A 17,379-nucleotide genomic window follows, 5' to 3' on the forward strand; every position below is an offset into this window, starting at 1 on the left:
TACAATACGTTTGATTATGGTTTAAAAGCATTGTTTTTTTGTTTTCAATAATGTTATAGGTTTACAGCTAGATAGTTCTATAGAAAATGTGTCATTTATATGATGAACATAATCAGAGACCCTGTGTGAAAAAGAACAAATACAATTAAAGCATATCATCATTAGTAATAACATTGCATTGAATGTATTTAAATGTTAATACAAAATGCTATTTGCATGTTCCTAATTACATTTAAGGATGAAAAGTGCGGTCCTTTCTACAAACGTTTTGTCAATCCTTTTATGGTTTATTAGATTATGAACTAGCATGATCATTATGGATCCTTTTTAAATTATAATGATAATCAGATTCTATCATTTTGTTATAGCTTGTAGCAGCTCAGTGCCATATCTTTAGCTACAGTGCCTTCAGAAAGTATTCAGAACCCTTGACTTTTTCCAAATTCTGTTACATTACAGCCTTATTCTAAAATTGATTAAATAAAACATGTTCCTCAGCAAACTACACACAATACCCCATAATGACGAAGCGAAAACAGGTTTAGACATTTTTGCAAATGTATTAAAAATAAAAAACAGAAATGCCTTATTTACATAAGTATTCAGACCCTTTGCTATGAGACTCGAAATTGAGCTCAGTGCATCCTGTTTCCATTGATCATCCTTGAGATGTTTCTACAACTTGATTGGAGTCCACTTGTGGTAAATTCAATTGATTGGACATGATTTGGAAAGGCACACACCTGTCTATATAAAGGTCCCACAGTTGACAGTGCATGTCAGAGCAAAAACCAAGCCATGAGGCCGAAGGAACTGTCCGTAGAGCTCCGAGACAGGATTGTGTCGAGGCACAGATCTGGGGAAGGGTACCAAAAACATTCTGCAGCATTGAAGGTCCCCAAGAACACAGTGGCCTCCATCATTCTTAAATGGAAGAAGTTTGGAACCACTAAGACTCTTCCTAGAGCTGGCCGCCCGGCCAAACTGAGCAATCGGGGGTGAAGGGCCTTGGTCAGGGAGGTGACCAAGAACCAGATGGTCACTCTGACAGAGCTCTAGAGTTCCTCTGTGGAGATGGGAGAACCTTTCAGAAGGACAACCATCTCTGCAGCACTCCACCAATCAGGCCTTTATGGTAGAGTGGCCAGACGGAAGCCACTCCTCAGTAAAAGGCACATGACAGCCCTCTTGGAGTTTGCCAAAAGGCACCTAAAGCCGCTCAGACCATGAGAAACAAGATTCTTTGGTCTGATCAAACCAAGATTGAACTCTTTGGCTTGAATGCCAAGCGTCACATCTGGAAGAAACCTGGCACCATCCCTCCGGTGAAGCATGGTGGTGGCATCATTATGCTGTGGGGATGTTTTTCAGCGGCAGGTAGACTAGACAGGATCAAGGCAAAGATGAACAGAGCAAAGTACAGAGAGATCCTTGATGAAATCCTGCTCCAGAGAGCTCAGGACCTCAGACTGTGGGCAAAGGTTCACCTTCCAACGGGACAACGACCCTTTATTTTTATTTCTTTATTTTACCGTTATTTTACCAGGTAAGTTGACTGAGAACACGTTCTCATTTGCAGCAACGACCTGGGGAATAGTTACAGGGGAGAGGAGGGGGATGAATGAGCCAATTGTAAAGTGGGGATTATTACCCTAAGCACACAGCCAAGACAACACAGGAGTGGCTTCGGGACAAGTCTCTCAATGTCCTTGAGTGGCCCAGCCAGAGCCCGGACTTGAACCTGATTGAACATCTCTGGAGAGACCTGAAAATAGCTGTGCAGCAACACTCCCCATCCAACCTGACAGAGCTTGAGAGGGTCTGCAGAGAAGAATGGGAGAAATTCCCCAAATACAGGTGTGCCAAACTTGTAGCGTCATACCCAAGAAGACTCGAGGCTGTAATCGCTGCCAAAGGTGCTTCAACAAAGTACTGAGTAAAGGGCCTGAATATTATGTGAGGATTGACGCTGGAGACGAATAAACAACGGACATGAAACAGAACAGGAACAGCGTCTGGACAGGGGAAAAATAACGACATCAATGCTGACACAGGGATCTGACCGAGGAACAAACAGATATGGGAGGGGCAATCAACAAGGTAGTGGAGGCCAGGTGAGTCCAATGAGCGTGATGGTGACAGGTGTGCGTAACGATGGGCAGCCTGGCGCCCTCCGGCGCCACCTGGGTGAGCCCGATGGGCCGGCTTAGGCATGGGAGCCCGACGAGACGGCTGAGGCATGACGTCTGCCGAGCCAACCAAGGCAAGAAAACCTCTCGAGCCAGCTAAGGCGTGGAAGCCCGACAAGCCAGCTGAGACACCCCCGGTTTCATCGGCGACGGCACCCGGACCCGACGTTGCCAACAAAAACAAAAACTCCCTGATACTTCACATGTTGGTGTCAGCATTCTGTGAGGATCAACGCTGGAGACAAGAAGCAAGTACAGGGGGTGAACATTTAATAACAACAGACATGAAACAGAACAGGAACAGCGTCTGGACAGGGGAAAAATAAAGACATCAATGCTGACACGGGAATCTGACCGAGGAACAAACAGATATGGGAGAGGCAATCAACAAGGCAATGGAGTCCAATGAGCGCTGATGTGCATAATGATGGTGACAGGAGTGGTAATGATGGGGAGCCTGGGCCTCCGAGTGGCACAGTGGTCAAAGGCACTGCATTACAGTTGCTAGCTGTGGCACTAGAGATCCTGGTTCGAGTCCAGGCTCTGCAGCAGCGTCCGGGTTAGGGGAGGGCTTGCCTGGCAGGGATGTCCTTGTCCCAACGCGCTCTAGCGTGGAGGGCCGGGCGCATGCACGCTGACACGGTCGCCAGGTGTACAGTGTTTGTTCCTACACTTTGATGTGGCTGGCTTCCGGGTTAAACGAGCATTGTGTCAAGAAGCAGTGTGACTTGGTTGGGTCATGTTTCTCAACCTTCGCCTCTCCCAAGTGCGTATGGGAGTTGCCGTGATGAGACAAGACTGTAACTACCAATTGGATACCACGAAAAAGGGGTAAAAGTATTTTTTTTTTTAAATATTAAAAAAATATTGAAAAAAATGATAGGCAGCCAGAGAGGAGGAGTGGGCGTGACAACTTATGTAAATGTAATATTTCGTTTTTTAAAAATTTTGATAAATTAGCAAAAATTTCGAATAACCTGTTTTTGCTTTGCCATTATATGGTATTGTGTGTAGATTGATGAGGGGGGGAACTATTTAATACATTTTAGAATAAGGCTGTGGTAAAAGTCTGGAAAAAGTCAAAAGGGCTCTGAATACTTTCCGAAGGAACCGTACATGTAGCAGAGATGCGTTTTGGACTTCACCAACAGGCTGTTCCCTCATTGCACACTATCCCATCACAGGCATCTCCAAGGTAAACTGTGACTCCAATGCTGGAATGTGATGTCCTCCTGGCTGATTTGGACCCTAATATTGGGATTCCCAACCAAGAGAACTATTTAGGCTTCTTACTTTGTAAACGTTAAGATACGAAAGCGTGATGTTGTGTGAACGTAGTCAATAAGTTACATTTAATCAAATAAATAAACTATTTTGCATTAGTGTGTTGTATAGTCTGGTTAATGGTTAAACCTATCTAGTCTGTCATGAAGAGTACAAACTAGTTCATTTCTGAATGATTGATCGAGTAAAGTTGGATTTAGCCTATGATCTGTCAAGAAAATGCAACAGAAAAACCTTTATTACATTGTCTCAACATTATGTAAAAAGACTTCGGTGTGCTGCTATGAGTTCAGTGGCTACTTAATAACCCGTCAGCCAAGTTGCCTCCTTGGCGACTGCGCGCGCGTGTCTATCAACATCGTACAAGGACTGTTTGTTGTCCGGTGCCCGGCGACGTCACGGAATTTGAGAGCGCGACAGTGCGCCCTAGGACTCAAATACTGTGGCAAGTTAACCGACGTGAGTTTCCCTGAACCGACTCTTGTTTGGAGCTCGTCTCTCTTGCATTGGAATAGTACAAGGGATAAGGAAAATAATCCGAATCTATGATCTCGGTCCCTTTGAGGAAAACAGTCCCCTTTTACCCTCTGACTTCATGATCCAATTGGGTTTAGATAGTCTATTCGCCAGAGATGTCCACCGCTGCAACTCCAACCACCCCCTCTCAGTTAACATCGGATCAACTCACGGTCATTGTGGCAGCATGTAAGTAAGATTTTAATCTCTCAAAATGTCACATTTTCCATGAAACTGATGGTGGCATTTGAGCATAGATCAGAATCCGATATAATCTTAGGCATATTTTTGTAATTAACCCATCTGTTATGATCAACAGGCGTATTGGCATGTCACTTTTGCCTGTTACATTAATAGCAGTTGTATGTGTTCATTCGTTTTCTTTGGACAAAACACAACTATTGTAAAGTTGTAGAAAACTGCAACAGTGTAGCCTATGTGGACCACTGACCTATGCTATAGATCTGGATGGGGAGTCTGTTGCTTCAGCAGGTTGTTCACACCAGTGATGGATCCTTTTACTTCATCAAATCACTGCTGTGGTGGTGTGATAAGGAATATGTTGAATACACTGTTCGCCAGCTGCTATCACTGTAGATAGCAGCCTATTTGCCTACCATGTTAGATATGAAGCTTTCTATTTTTAGAACCTATCTGTATTATCTTGAAGCTGCTACTGTTCCTCTTGGACTTGTTTTGTATCAGAAGATGAATTACATGGTTGACTTCACATTTATATTTGATAGTAAATGAATTTGAAGTGTGGAAAATCGACTGCGACTAACATTACAATAGCCAATTATCCCTGTCCACAGATTGAAAAACATATTGTGAACAGCGTTCCATTAAATAGTCTACACAGTATGTCCACACAGCGTTTCAACTTAATTACCTGTGACCTGAGCAGGAAAAGCTCTGTCCCCTAGCAACAGCATATTACAGTGTTCTGAACACTATAATAAACTATTACTTTACATGAATTAGACTGGAGCATTACGTAATGTACCTTTTGTACAAATGCATGTCCATTGTCATTTTGATGCATTGTTAACAGCGGGTGATGAGTTCTCTCTTCTCCTCTCCTCTCCTTTACTAGTTTCAGGTCTGGTGTTCTTTGTGGTGATCGTGGTGCTGCTGTCCATATACCGGAAAGAACCTCACTGCTGCAAGGACACACATGGAGACATGGTAAGGACCTTGAGCTCACTCACTATATTTTATTGAAAGATACAATTAATAAGAATGTGTCACTTGTAAACTAACCATAAATTAAAGTTCGGCACAATACAGATTAGATGTGACTGAGGCCAAATGTACCATGCAAATTAAATGTAGCGCCATTAAGAGGTGTCACGTTTAATTTGCATGGCTATGGGAACAGGCCCAGAAAAAACTTGATATGATCACTGTAAAACCATGCATTTGCATTTCATGGAATTAACAGTGGTTTGGCTATAAACTTCGGCTTCCATAACTATCTCTGAGTGCCAAAGGACTCATGAGCCATAGTGTGTGGTGAGGCAGCATTGACAAATGCTATTGATACCTGCGCCAATCTTGTGATGTGTCAACACCACTACAATGAGAATATTACAAACAGATTGTTTAGCTAAACATTTGACTCAAAACATGTTGTATGAAAACATAGGAATGGCTAACACAGGGCGGAGGAAAATCTGATCTTGACTGCAAACAAGCATATCCTGCACAGCCTACTGGCAAATCTCATCCAGAAACTGGATACAATATTCAGTGTTCCACTGAGTGAGGACCACAAACACTGGCACAGAGAAGTAGTCTTCTGTATCACTGTTGACCTCCTTTCCTCTCCCTCCCAGAGAATAGAACTTAGCAGACAAGAGTATCTTATATGAATGGTACCATGATGGGTGCCCAAAGTATGGAGGTTCATACATATCAATACTATTTAACAACTTCAAACTATGACCAATATTCAAGTCCCTAACTTGGTACAGGAAATAGGGAACAGGAAGTATAAACTCTCCATGGAGGTCAGTTTTCAGTTTTTTCCCATCCTCCATGTTTCCTCTTCCTGACCTGCGTCCCTGGGGTAGGGTTAGTATGTTATCTCTGGAGAACAGGGACACTACTCATACCTTCCAACTCTTTCCCTTTCTCAGACAGACAGGAAACACCAACATCTCCTTTCTCTGGTATGTTTGGCTCTGGCCTGAACAGATTAGAGAAAAGTTTTGCTGTCTCTTGTCAGGAATAGACAGGCTTGTACTCTTGTACATGTCAGCCATTTTGACCTGCTGTCAGCTAGAGTAACCCACACATGACAGATCAGACAACATTGCTCGTCACTATTTCCTAACATATTGTCAGTGTGGGGAGTGGAGTCTAGTCTATATAGTAAACAGTGGGTGACAGGGTGTAAATATGGAAAGATCTTGGTGGGTATGGAGATGACCTCTGGGAACTGTACAGGTGACAAAGTGTTACTGGGTGAAAGAATACACAGCTAGCTGGTGGTGTGAGCAAAGTAAAAATCAAGTTTCCTGACGATTTAAGTTGTTTTTATATAGAAACAGATTTGTTGAAATCAGTTAGTTGTTTTTGGTCTCCCTGTTATGTCGTTTACACATTCCCTGAAATCCTATCCAGTCACCCATATAGTCATAGTGACTGGTTAACTGAGGCATGTTGCAGAAGAGGGTGGTTTTGTTACAAGATCATTACAAGGACACCAACCTGAAGGCAAGCCAGATTGCGAGGGAGGCTCACATGGAAAAAAGCCTCTATTATTGTTTTCTATGGAACGTTTACTTTCCTCTATATGTGTTGTTGCCACATACCTTTCCCTGCTTCAGTTTGCTCCATGAATAATGGCCAGACCCTCCTGTGGGTGTTGGGGACAATGGCTCTCCTTCAGGTCGCGTCACTGAAAAAGGCACACTGCCGATGGGGTCCTCCCCCCACTTCAGCTCTGATTTTACACGGTTGTGCTTTTTCACGCTGGGTGAATCAGAGGCAGTAAACAAAAGGACATCTCCCCTTTTTATCCTCAAGACTTTTTTCGTCCCTTGAATGTGCAAACTAGCGAGGGAAGGTGACCTTTGACATCAATGTTTCTGTGGCGTCTCTCTCTGTCACATGCTGGAGGGGTGGTGACAAAGATCAAACTGCATCACTGGGAACGTGAGTGATGTCCCCGTTCAGGCAGACATCAAAAACTGTCCCTGATGTTTTGAAGGTGACCATTTTGTCAATATGAACAAGCCTACTTCCCTATGCGTGATTCGCAGTGGGGGAAATTTTCCTATGTAAATTGCTACAACCGTTCTCCTACTCATCACGCATCCTCATTTTAATTTATTTTATTTAACCTTTATTTAACTAGGCAAGTCAGTTAAGATTAAGAACAAATTATTATTTACAATGACGACCAAACCCTAACCCGGACGACGCTGGGCCAATTGGGACTCTCAAGCACGGCCGGTTGTGATACAGGATTGAACTCTGTTAGGCAAAAAATTCCTTTGTTGTAATGCTATGTAATGTTGTCCAAATTAACTATGGGGGCCATAATGTGTATTTGAGCATGCTTGTTAAGAGGAACCTGCTACAGTTACAAGGGAAAAGAGAGATGCTGAAAAGGTCACACTGTGTGGTTTCTTGCTAGGGACCCTGGTGACACAGTAGGACACTGCATTGTCCCCAATACAAAGAGACTCATTTAGGCCCAGGGTAATCACCTAGTTTTCCGGCAGGGCTTTTGAAGAATTCCAGCACCTCATACAGTGTGAGCCTGCCTAATCTTGTTTGAAATGGGTGGGACTGGGAGGAGGCACGGAAATCGTAGGGTGGTCATCGATAATTTATGGTATTGCTAAAACAGTCAGGACCAAAACGAATGAAACAAGGCATGACAATTGGTCAATGAGGCTGAAATTAGGGAATGCCTTCCTAATTGGGACGTTGGGCTACATTTCGGAATGTTGTACAAGGCTGACGTTGGGCAGATCGTCGACATTCAATCTCTATTTTAATTAGATTCTCGTTGAATCTCAAATGTAAATGTAGGGTTGTTAGAAGTTGTTCAGTCATCTCTGTAGTTAATGTGCTAATGGAGGGTTCATCATACTATAGTCTAACTCACATTAATCACTGTTCCCTCTGTCCTCCTGCAGGATGCCCCTCCTCAGTACTACAGCAGCAGACAGACACTGGTGGGAAACCCCTGTCTGGAACAGACTCACGACAACACACACTCACAGGTAAGAAGGCCAAGGGACTGGGTGGGTCAATACGTTTTCAGTCAATACGTTGTCAGACCCAGTGATACCTGTGTGTCAGGTGCGGAGCTAGAGGGGGGGGGGGGGGGGGGGGGGGCTTATAATTTCCAAAGTCGCTGGTATCATAAATGCATTAATACTTGAATGGTCGTCAATCATCATTAAGTAGCTTATACCTGCCCCCGGGATTATTAAGCACACAGATTGATACAAGGCAATGTGCAATAAGCAGACAAGTCAAAACCATGGAGAAAGAATTAGGCCTAGGCTACACCTTGCTCTTTAGATAAGTCAGACAGTAAACTAAATAACATCAATCATGCAAGATCAGGTAGACTGCAGTCTACAACATAAGCAGCAAACACATCCACATCAATTTGATAGGCTATTGCTTTCTGCAGTCAAGCACAAGGAACTGAATCCCATGTGTCTACTAACTACTGTGCTATAGTTCAACCTAATTAGGTAATATAGAATAGACTACTTTTGCTTTCATATGCCATTTAAAAACAAGTAACAGGGGAGAACATTATAGTAAACCTACTCACCAAACAGATGTGTCGTGTCATGTGGTAAAAGGTCATTCATGCGTAATCATGCAATGTAAAATTGTAAATATATTTTGAAAAGTCCAAAGAACAGGCAGAATCTAGTCTGAACTAACATCTATATATATTGTCGAAAATAAGAAATGATATGTTTTATATCCCTGAATAAATTGTCTTTCAACTTAAAATTGAGCGCATGAGACCCTTCTCAAATTGTCACTCTTTTTAAAAAGTAACCATTCCAGTCATGAGATGTGCATCTCACTTGCAATTCTTTGCTTTTCAAAAATACTATTTTCTATTTATTTTGTTATGTATTCCATAATATTCTACCTATAAAATAGAGGTGTCTTGACTGTGATAAGGGCACAGGAATATAAAAGTGTATTTTCTACTAAATTAACAAACAAGGCTATGCCAATGCAATTTCATATAGCCATAATCACCAGCAGCGCAGCACCAGTCTCAGGCCAGGGCGCCCCTCAAGGGGGTATAGCGACACACTGCTTTATAAAATAAGCAATACCGGCTTAGACCAATTCCAATATTTAATACAATCATATTATATATACATTTGTCATGTTTTATAGTGTTAAATAATATTTATTTGATTTGGTTTTTGGTACAATGTTTTTCTTGTAAAAAATCTCCAGGAACAGGAGGCCCCGCTTCTGCTGTGTGTGGATAGGTCTATTGCTCTGATGCGTATAGTCAGCAGTGATGCACTGACAAGGATTCTCCATGACCAAACTGACACCAGCAGTATCTTCCATCAAAGTGTTTGTGACATCTCTCTAACTGTTCCATTGTGTTCCCCGGCTGTCTGCGTCTTCTCTCCATCAGTCAGGGCAGCTGTTCCTTATCGGCCTGCCCTCCAGCTACCGCCTGCCTACCCTGGAGGCGCCCCTCCCCAGGCTGCCCTCCTACGAGAGTGTCAGGAAGAAGGACCGCCAGAGACAGATACACATGATGATCGCTGACCGTTTCGGCCTCAACGGCTCCATCCTGACTGAGGTAAGATACTGGGGGGTGGACGGGTAGCATTGAGATAAGTGGCATGTATCCTCATAAGTATTGAACGCTGCCTCAGCTGCCTGAAAGTGTAGGTTATTGAACGTTACCAAAGTTCATCTTTAGTCCATTATTAAAGAGCCTCACATATATAATCTGTTGTTTACTCCAAAGTGCAGTGACCTATAAAAGAGAATAAATGAGAGGTTTTGTTCATTATGAATGTGCTGTCACAGGATAACTGGAGCTTGTTCTAAGATGAAACACTATTCAGAACGCCGTAAATAGGAGCCCTATCATCTCATCTTCTGCTGTAGTGATGCACAGACTGCGCATTCCCAGGTTTTACCGTGTTGATCTTTCGCCGGGGCTTTAACTTGCGTAACGCTCGAGCAAACAAGGTAATGAGAAAAGGGCAAATCAAACATAATTAAAGCTTGCGTCCTCAGTGTAAACAGTGGCAGAGAATGCAGCTTTGTGCTTTCTTTCTCCTTTACTTGTATTTTTTTGCTACTCTTTTTCTTTAATAAATGTCCCAGTGAATAAGTGCCCTCCCATCAGTCTCCCATTCTGTCACCGTAGCTCAAAGTGGCCCCTGATGGGGGTCTGATGGCCCATAATTGCCCCGTCTGTGCTGTGGCCGTAGGGGCTGGAGTGAAACTTTGTTACGTTGTACGTGTGTGGTGTTTTTATAGGCGTGCAGGGCTGTCCTTGCCGCCCGCGGGGGTCCCAAGCAATTAAAAGATAAGGAGTTAGTCAGGGAGTGAGGAGCTGGCTGATGACGGAGATAGGCTCTGTACTGGAAGAGTGATGCTAAAGGGAGCCCGGGTGCTGCCAACCTAATCTGTCATGTAAACGCTAACATGATGCCATTAGGTTTGATGTTAGAGATCATGTATCAGCCAATACACGTTAGGAAACACCTACACCTGGGAAATGGAGTCTCTAATCTTAGATGGGATGTAATTTTAGAAGGTCATGGGTTATTTTGTTGTGTGTGTGGAATATATAGCGTTTAACATTTTCAGTACGTTTTATAGCCTCTCAATTATGAGTGTTAACATTTTATTTATTTTTTAATTAACCTTTATTTTAGGAGGGTGACTCATTCTAAGTGGCTCACTTTGTCACAAAGTATAGCTTGATATGATGAGCCGCGACACACTCAAATCAAGCCATCCACTCACCCATTTGACATGTATCCACTTACCCTAGGTTCTAAAGCAGTGTTAACCAAAGCTTACTCTTTCTCACCCACAGCCCCCTCCAACGTATGAGGAGAGCATCCGCCACTCCATTGAAGTACCCTTTGACATTCTGGGGTCTGTAATAGACGCTCCTCATCCCCAGAACATTTACCCTCCACACCCTGGCACAGACCTTACCACTCAGTCAGAGGTAACCACTCAGTGCCCGTCCACTCAGGATGCCAACAGTGCCACCCTACCAGTCTGAATCCTCAGACTCGCTACTGACACACGATGACAAGGACAACTGGAGTATTGATGCTTTTTATCCACCTTGATGTGCCAAACTGGTCAGAGGATAACAGACAGTGGAAATGCACACATTCTCAATAGGTTGAATCAGATCCAGCAGCCAAAGGGTTGACTGTACTGTAGGAACATCCTGCAGTGACAGTATGCTGGAAGATAGGGACCAAAGATAGTGAAATTCTACATTGCGGGTTACTCCATACTGACAAACTTGAATGTCTAAACACCTCTAGTCAGTTGTGATTTTAAACTGGAGCCTAAATAAGATTGGTGAACTGGGAAGACTTGGATTGCCATTCTTCAGTGAAAAGGGAAACCGCCCTGTAGATGACCAATACCATGACTATATGTGTCTGAGATGGCAGGTTCTAATGCCAAAGTTAACCGTCAGAGGAGACAGGCCAGGTAGAAAGACACTCCATGGCAAATGTGCTGCTGAAAAACAAAGACCATTTTGCTGTGAACAGAAAAAGCACCAAAAAGGGAAGAACAATCTTTAGATTAAAAAAAAATGTTTATCATATTTTCTACATTTCATTATGGTACCCCCATTTGATAATTTTATGGATTAAAGTAATCTGGATGATTGTTTTTTGGGGAACTGTGTTGTAGCAAGTGCTTTTCTGAGTAAAACCACTCTCCTCTTTTAGTGCAATGTCCGAGCCAAAAACGTATAAGCGTGAGTTGTAAAATGCTTCTATGTCCTACCCTGCTGAGCTTGGGTTGTACAGCTGAGCCAGCTACAACTTGTGTGTTAGTCTTGGAACCTGTGAAGGGTGAGTCAACAACACCAAACCTGTGTTGGCTCTGGTAACGGGTCTTAAAGGCCCAATGCAGCCGTTTTTATATCAAATCATTTATGGGTAACAATAATGTACCTTACTGTAATGGTTTTCCATTAAAATGATCAAAATTGTATTTTTGTTGCTTTTAAGCATTGAACATTTTAACAAGCAAGAATTGTGGTCTGAGTAGGGAGGAGAAAAGGGAAAACGAGTTGTTATTGTTAGAGAGGTTTGGAACTCTTTGTTATTAATCTATTAACTCATTTACCACCTGGTGATGTCACCAGGCAAGCTGAAACTCCACCCATGCAACACCTGTTGTTTAGAAGGTCCTATGTAGAATGTATTTTCAACCAGGAAATAATACTTATCAAATCTTGTTAGTTTCATCAGCTGTTGTACAATATGATGCAAAACACAGAAAACTGAATTTTGACTGCACGGGGCCTTTAAGATAAAAGGGAAAACATTGGGATTCTGGGAAACGTTAACTAATTAGCTAGCTTTGTTTATTCAAGAGCTCTGTGAACAGTGAATGAGAATAGTTGTGTAAAAAGCTTTTTTTATTTTTATTAACTGGGCTGCCTGTCTTAACAGTCCCTGCACACGCTTGAGAAGAAACCAGTATGAATGACAAGAAAAAGTATGTAATATTTCCCTCACATCATGTCTGAAACAAAAGTATGAGGTTTCAGCAGCCGTTAGCAAGTAGAGACAAGTCTATTCAAAAGACAGCAATTGTGAAATACTTGTATGTTTTTACAAGTGTAAGAGTGAGAATTGGAGTTGATAATCATTTATAGACCTGTGTCTATAAATTCCTGTCTGTCACGTAAACTAATTGAGATGGTGGTGGCTTCTAGATAAAGACATGTTTAACATAGCGCCTGTGTGCTGTCTCTGTCTGTCCTTAATGTCCACTAGTTTCCTTTACACCTCATTTAACACATGATTTACTTAACAAAAGGCACATCTCAATAGGTGGTCCAGGTATGACATGACATGAAACAAGCAGGGGGAGGGGCAGGTGGTGCTTTCCTCTTTTGTTCTCTATTGCTCCTCTATTGATCCTCAAACAAGGAGGCTGATGACATCACATCTGACCATCTCCTTTTATTTAACCTTTATTTTACTAGGCAAGTCAGTTAAGAACAAATTCTTATTTACAATAACAGCCTAGGAACAGCGGGTTAACTGCCTTGTTCAGGGGCAGAACGACAGATTTTTACCTTGTCAGCTCAGGGATTCGATCTAGCAACCTTTCGGTTACTGGCCCAACGCTCTAACTACTAGGCTACCTGCCGCCCCAAACCTGCCACTCCAAAATCCTTGAAGTTAACTGAAAGTTTGCGGTTGTCTCAAAAACACAATTTTGCTAAAAACATATTTGTTTAACCCTTTAGTGCATGTATTTATACTTGGGATATTTGAACAGGAAAAGTAAAACAAAATCACTGGAGGACATCTAACTTTCCCTTTCCGAACCCTCTAAACTGCACATTACATTGGTGGGAGCAGTGTTTTTGTGCATTTTGAATGACCCTGGAACCTAAGTATTATACAGTGAATTAATTACCTGTAAGTTTACTTTGAGCCCACCACCAAGTTACATCTGACCTGTGCACACACATTGAACATATGTATGTAAATAATAAACTGTTATTAAATCAAATTGTATTAGCCACATTCGCCGAATACAACAGGTGTAGACCTTACAGGGAAATGCTTACTTACGAGCCCCTAACCAACAATGCAGTTAGATATACGGATGAGATTACGGATAAGAATAAGAAATAAAAGTAACAAGTAATTCAAGAGCAACTAACAATAGCGTGACTATATACAGGGGGGTAATCTATATTTTCTTAATCATGTAAATTGTTACTTGCAATGGCTGAATTGTTTTTAAAAGTCATAATGACACTATGGAGGAAAATGTATGCATCTGTTTCTATATTAATGAACATATGTTACCTCTGTGCCTTGTCAAAGTCCTTCTCCATCCATTGTCACTCAAAAGCTTGACCTCTGATGGCCAGCTATAGAATTGCAGTCTTGAAGATTACACCATTTTAACTGAAAACTGAACCAACCCACCCCATACTTTTTGAGACACTACTCTCACATAAACATAATGTCACAGTCAGTAATATATTTAACTCATTAGATGAAGTGTCCACAAGGGTTCCATTGTCCTGCTGTTGGGTGTCTAATGAGAGAGAGAGAGAGAGAACAAAAAGAGGCACTCAGAGGTCATTAAGCTCCTCACAGTTGGGCAGCACAGCTGGAAACAGCCTAGGGGCAGAATGAGAAGACACTACAGGATGAACAACTTCCATCACCGTCTTCTGACTGACAGACACAAAGTGCAACTGTTTGGTAATCCCCTTGAGCTATTGTCGTAAAAGATGAGCCCCATATAGCTAATTAGGTCTTATGGTCGTTTGATCCCTTAAAATACAGACCACAAAAAGAGGTGACATGGGGTGCTCTCTTCCTCATTGGCATCTCAACAGCTAATTAAGCATAGAGATTTGGCATTTAGGGGATTAGCACATGCTATATTGAAAAGACAGGCTTTGTTCAATTTACAATTACTTTCTGATAACCCTTCAGATTTCAATGAAGGACAGCAAATAGCAGTGGATTTTTTCTTCAGTAAATGTCCTAATCTTTGTAGCCCTTTACACTCGTGCCTGTATATGGATTGAAAATGACAGATTTGGGCACTAATAAGTGCCTAAATTGGAATGCAGTTACTGTACAGTAACATGCTATACATGACGTCAGAGTTCTGGCTCTGTGCTTCACAGTGCTGTATGGGTTTTGACTGACCGCCGTTCTGAACTTGAGCACCACGCGTGACAGAAGTTGCCTCAATCACTCCCAGTAATTGGGCAACTATTGTAAATATTTTGTTGTCTGAGTGAGGGAAATGACGTAAATTAAGATGAATCAATGTATTCTGAAAGATGAGATCTTGAGGAATATAATAAATACAGCTTTGATATCATACGAGCAACACAAACATTCATGAGTCCAAATGTGAACTTCACATTTCCAAATCATAAAACTCATGTAATATACAGTGTCAGTGTTTATGATCACTATGTGTGATGTACAGTTACCAGATGACATGGCATCATACCCTGTTTTTTTTTTTAACAGAATGAGACGATTTGTTTATTGGGAAGAATATTTGCCGCAGTACACACACCTGAATGCACTCATGACTATTTTCTGTGTGCACCAAGATTACAATGTGTTTCTCTGAATTGTCTTGTGAAAGCCTAACACTGTAAGATGTTATTTTATACTAGTCGTGTTGGCAATAGAACAAGCTTTCAAATCATGCCCACCTGACCCAGATTGCGATGTTATAATGGACTGTTTTTGGATTCCGTAAACAACAACAGTAATTGTGTGATGGCAGGAATGCAGGGCTGTGTTCCAAACTAAACAACTACAAGTGTGCTTGCTCTAGTTCCTCAACGGTACAGCTAGGAGAGCTAAAAAAAAATCCTTATAGTTGAAGACTCTTCTTTGACTCATAAAAGTGCATTGAAAATGCTTACTTTGGAGAGTGCACACTTTGGAGAGGTGTGTGGCCACTTGGAGAGAACAGTTAGTCCTCTCGAACCTACTCACTCAGACCCATGCAATTTTTTGGGTGTCTTATGTTACACCTACCCCATATTCTCCAGGAATAGTCTTATCATGTTACAGAATCTATCCAGAGTAGTTTTAGATTTTGTTATCAAGAAATGCATCAAAAAGTACAGTAAATGTAAAATGCACAGAAAATCAACAGTGTAATGTTTGGATTTAGTCTTGTGTAAGGTGAACTGCTGCGTCCTCACTTTTGATCTAATAATTTTCCCATCATCTCCAAACTGTTCCCTTTCAATTGCTACCATGGTTATGGATATGCGTTTCATTTAATTTATATTGTACACACACACACACACACACACACACACACACACACACACACAGAGAAAGTATTTGAACCCCTTGCCTTTTTCTACATTTTGTTACGTTACAGCCTTATTCTAAAATGGATTCATAGTTTTTTTCCCCCTCATCAATCTACACACAATACCCCATAATGACAAAACAAAAACAGGTTTTAGAAATGTTTTGAAAGTATTCAGACTCTTTACTCAGCACTTTGTTGAAGCACCTTTGGCAGCGATTACAGCATTGAGTCTTCTTTGGTATGACGCTAAAAGCTTGGCACACCTGTATTTAGGGAGTTTCTCCCATTCTTCTCTGCAGATCCTCTCAAGCTCTATCAAGTTGGATGGGGAGCGTTACTGCACAGCTATTTTCAGGTCTCTCCAGAGATGTTCGATCAGGTTTAAGTCCAGGCTCTGGCTGGGCCACTCAAGGACATTAAGAGACTTGTCCCGAAGCCACTCCAGCGTTGTCTTGGATGTGTGCTTAGGGTCGTTGTCCTGTTGGAAGGGGAACCTTCGCCCCAGTCTGAGGTCCTGAGCACTCTGGAGCAGGTGTTCATCAAGGATCTCTCTGTGGCATCCCGGGTGGCGCAGTGGTCTAGGGCACTGCATCGCAGTGCTAACTGCGCCACCAGAGTCTCTGGGTTCGCGCCCAGGCTCTGTCGCAGCCGGCCGCGACCGGGAGGTCCGTGGGGCGACGCACAATTGGCATAGCGTCGTCCGGGGTAGGGAGGGTTTGGCCGGTAGGGATATCCTTGTCTCATTGCGCTCCAGCGACTCCTGTGGCGGGCCGGGCGCAGTGCGCGCCAACCAAGGGGGGGCCAGGTACACGGTGTTTCCTCCGACACATTGGTGCGGCTGGCTTCCGGGTTGGAGGCGCGCTGTGTTAAGAAGCAGTACGGCTGGTTGGGTTGTGCTTCGGAGGACGCATGGCTTTCGACCTTCGTCTCTCCCGAGCCCGTACGGGAGTTGTAGCGATGAGACAAGGTAGTAATTACTAGCGACTGGATACCACGAAAAATTGGGGAGAAAATGGGATAAAATTGTTTTTTAAAAAAAGGATCTCTCTGTACTTTTCTCCGGTTATCTTTGCCTCGATCCCGACTAGTCTCCCAGTCCCTACCGCTGAAAAACATTCCCACAGCATTATGCTGCCACCACCATGCTTCACCGTAGGGATGGTGCCAGTTTTCCTCCAGATGTGATGCTTGACATTCAGGCCAAAGAGTTCAATATTGGTTTCATCAAACCAGAGAATCTTGTTTCTCATGGTCTGAGAGGCTTTAGGTGCCTTTTGGCAAACTCCAAGCGGACTGTCATGTTGCTTTACTG

At 42.6% G+C, this 17,379-nt stretch overlaps 1 protein-coding gene across 1 annotated transcript; it reads left to right on the top strand.

Annotated features, from left to right (window-relative positions):
- Positions 1 to 3,091: 3,091 nt before the first annotated feature.
- On the top strand, positions 3,092 to 12,972 carry LOC129833268 (uncharacterized). The gene is made up of 5 exons (XM_055897728.1): positions 3,092 to 4,178; positions 5,086 to 5,177; positions 8,144 to 8,230; positions 9,640 to 9,810; positions 11,068 to 12,972. Exons 1-5 carry the CDS (start codon positions 4,106 to 4,108, stop codon positions 11,260 to 11,262), a joined length of 618 nt encoding a protein of 205 aa, XP_055753703.1. The 5' UTR covers positions 3,092 to 4,105; the 3' UTR covers positions 11,263 to 12,972.
- Positions 12,973 to 17,379: the final 4,407 nt, after the last annotated feature.

Source organism: Salvelinus fontinalis, chromosome 34, assembly GCF_029448725.1.
Source record: "Salvelinus fontinalis isolate EN_2023a chromosome 34, ASM2944872v1, whole genome shotgun sequence".
Taxonomy (NCBI): Eukaryota; Metazoa; Chordata; class Actinopteri; order Salmoniformes; family Salmonidae; genus Salvelinus; species Salvelinus fontinalis.

Excerpts from the sequence above, each read along its gene's own strand:
- LOC129833268 (XM_055897728.1), top strand. The coding sequence starts at position 4,106 with ATGTCCACCGCTGCAACTCCAACCACCCCCTCTCAGTTAACATCGGAT. Across the intron at positions 4,179-5,085 it reads CACGGTCATTGTGGCAGCAT|TTTCAGGTCTGGTGTTCTTT; the intron begins GTAAGTAAGATT and ends CTCCTTTACTAG. Across the intron at positions 5,178-8,143 it reads AGGACACACATGGAGACATG|GATGCCCCTCCTCAGTACTA; the intron begins GTAAGGACCTTG and ends GTCCTCCTGCAG.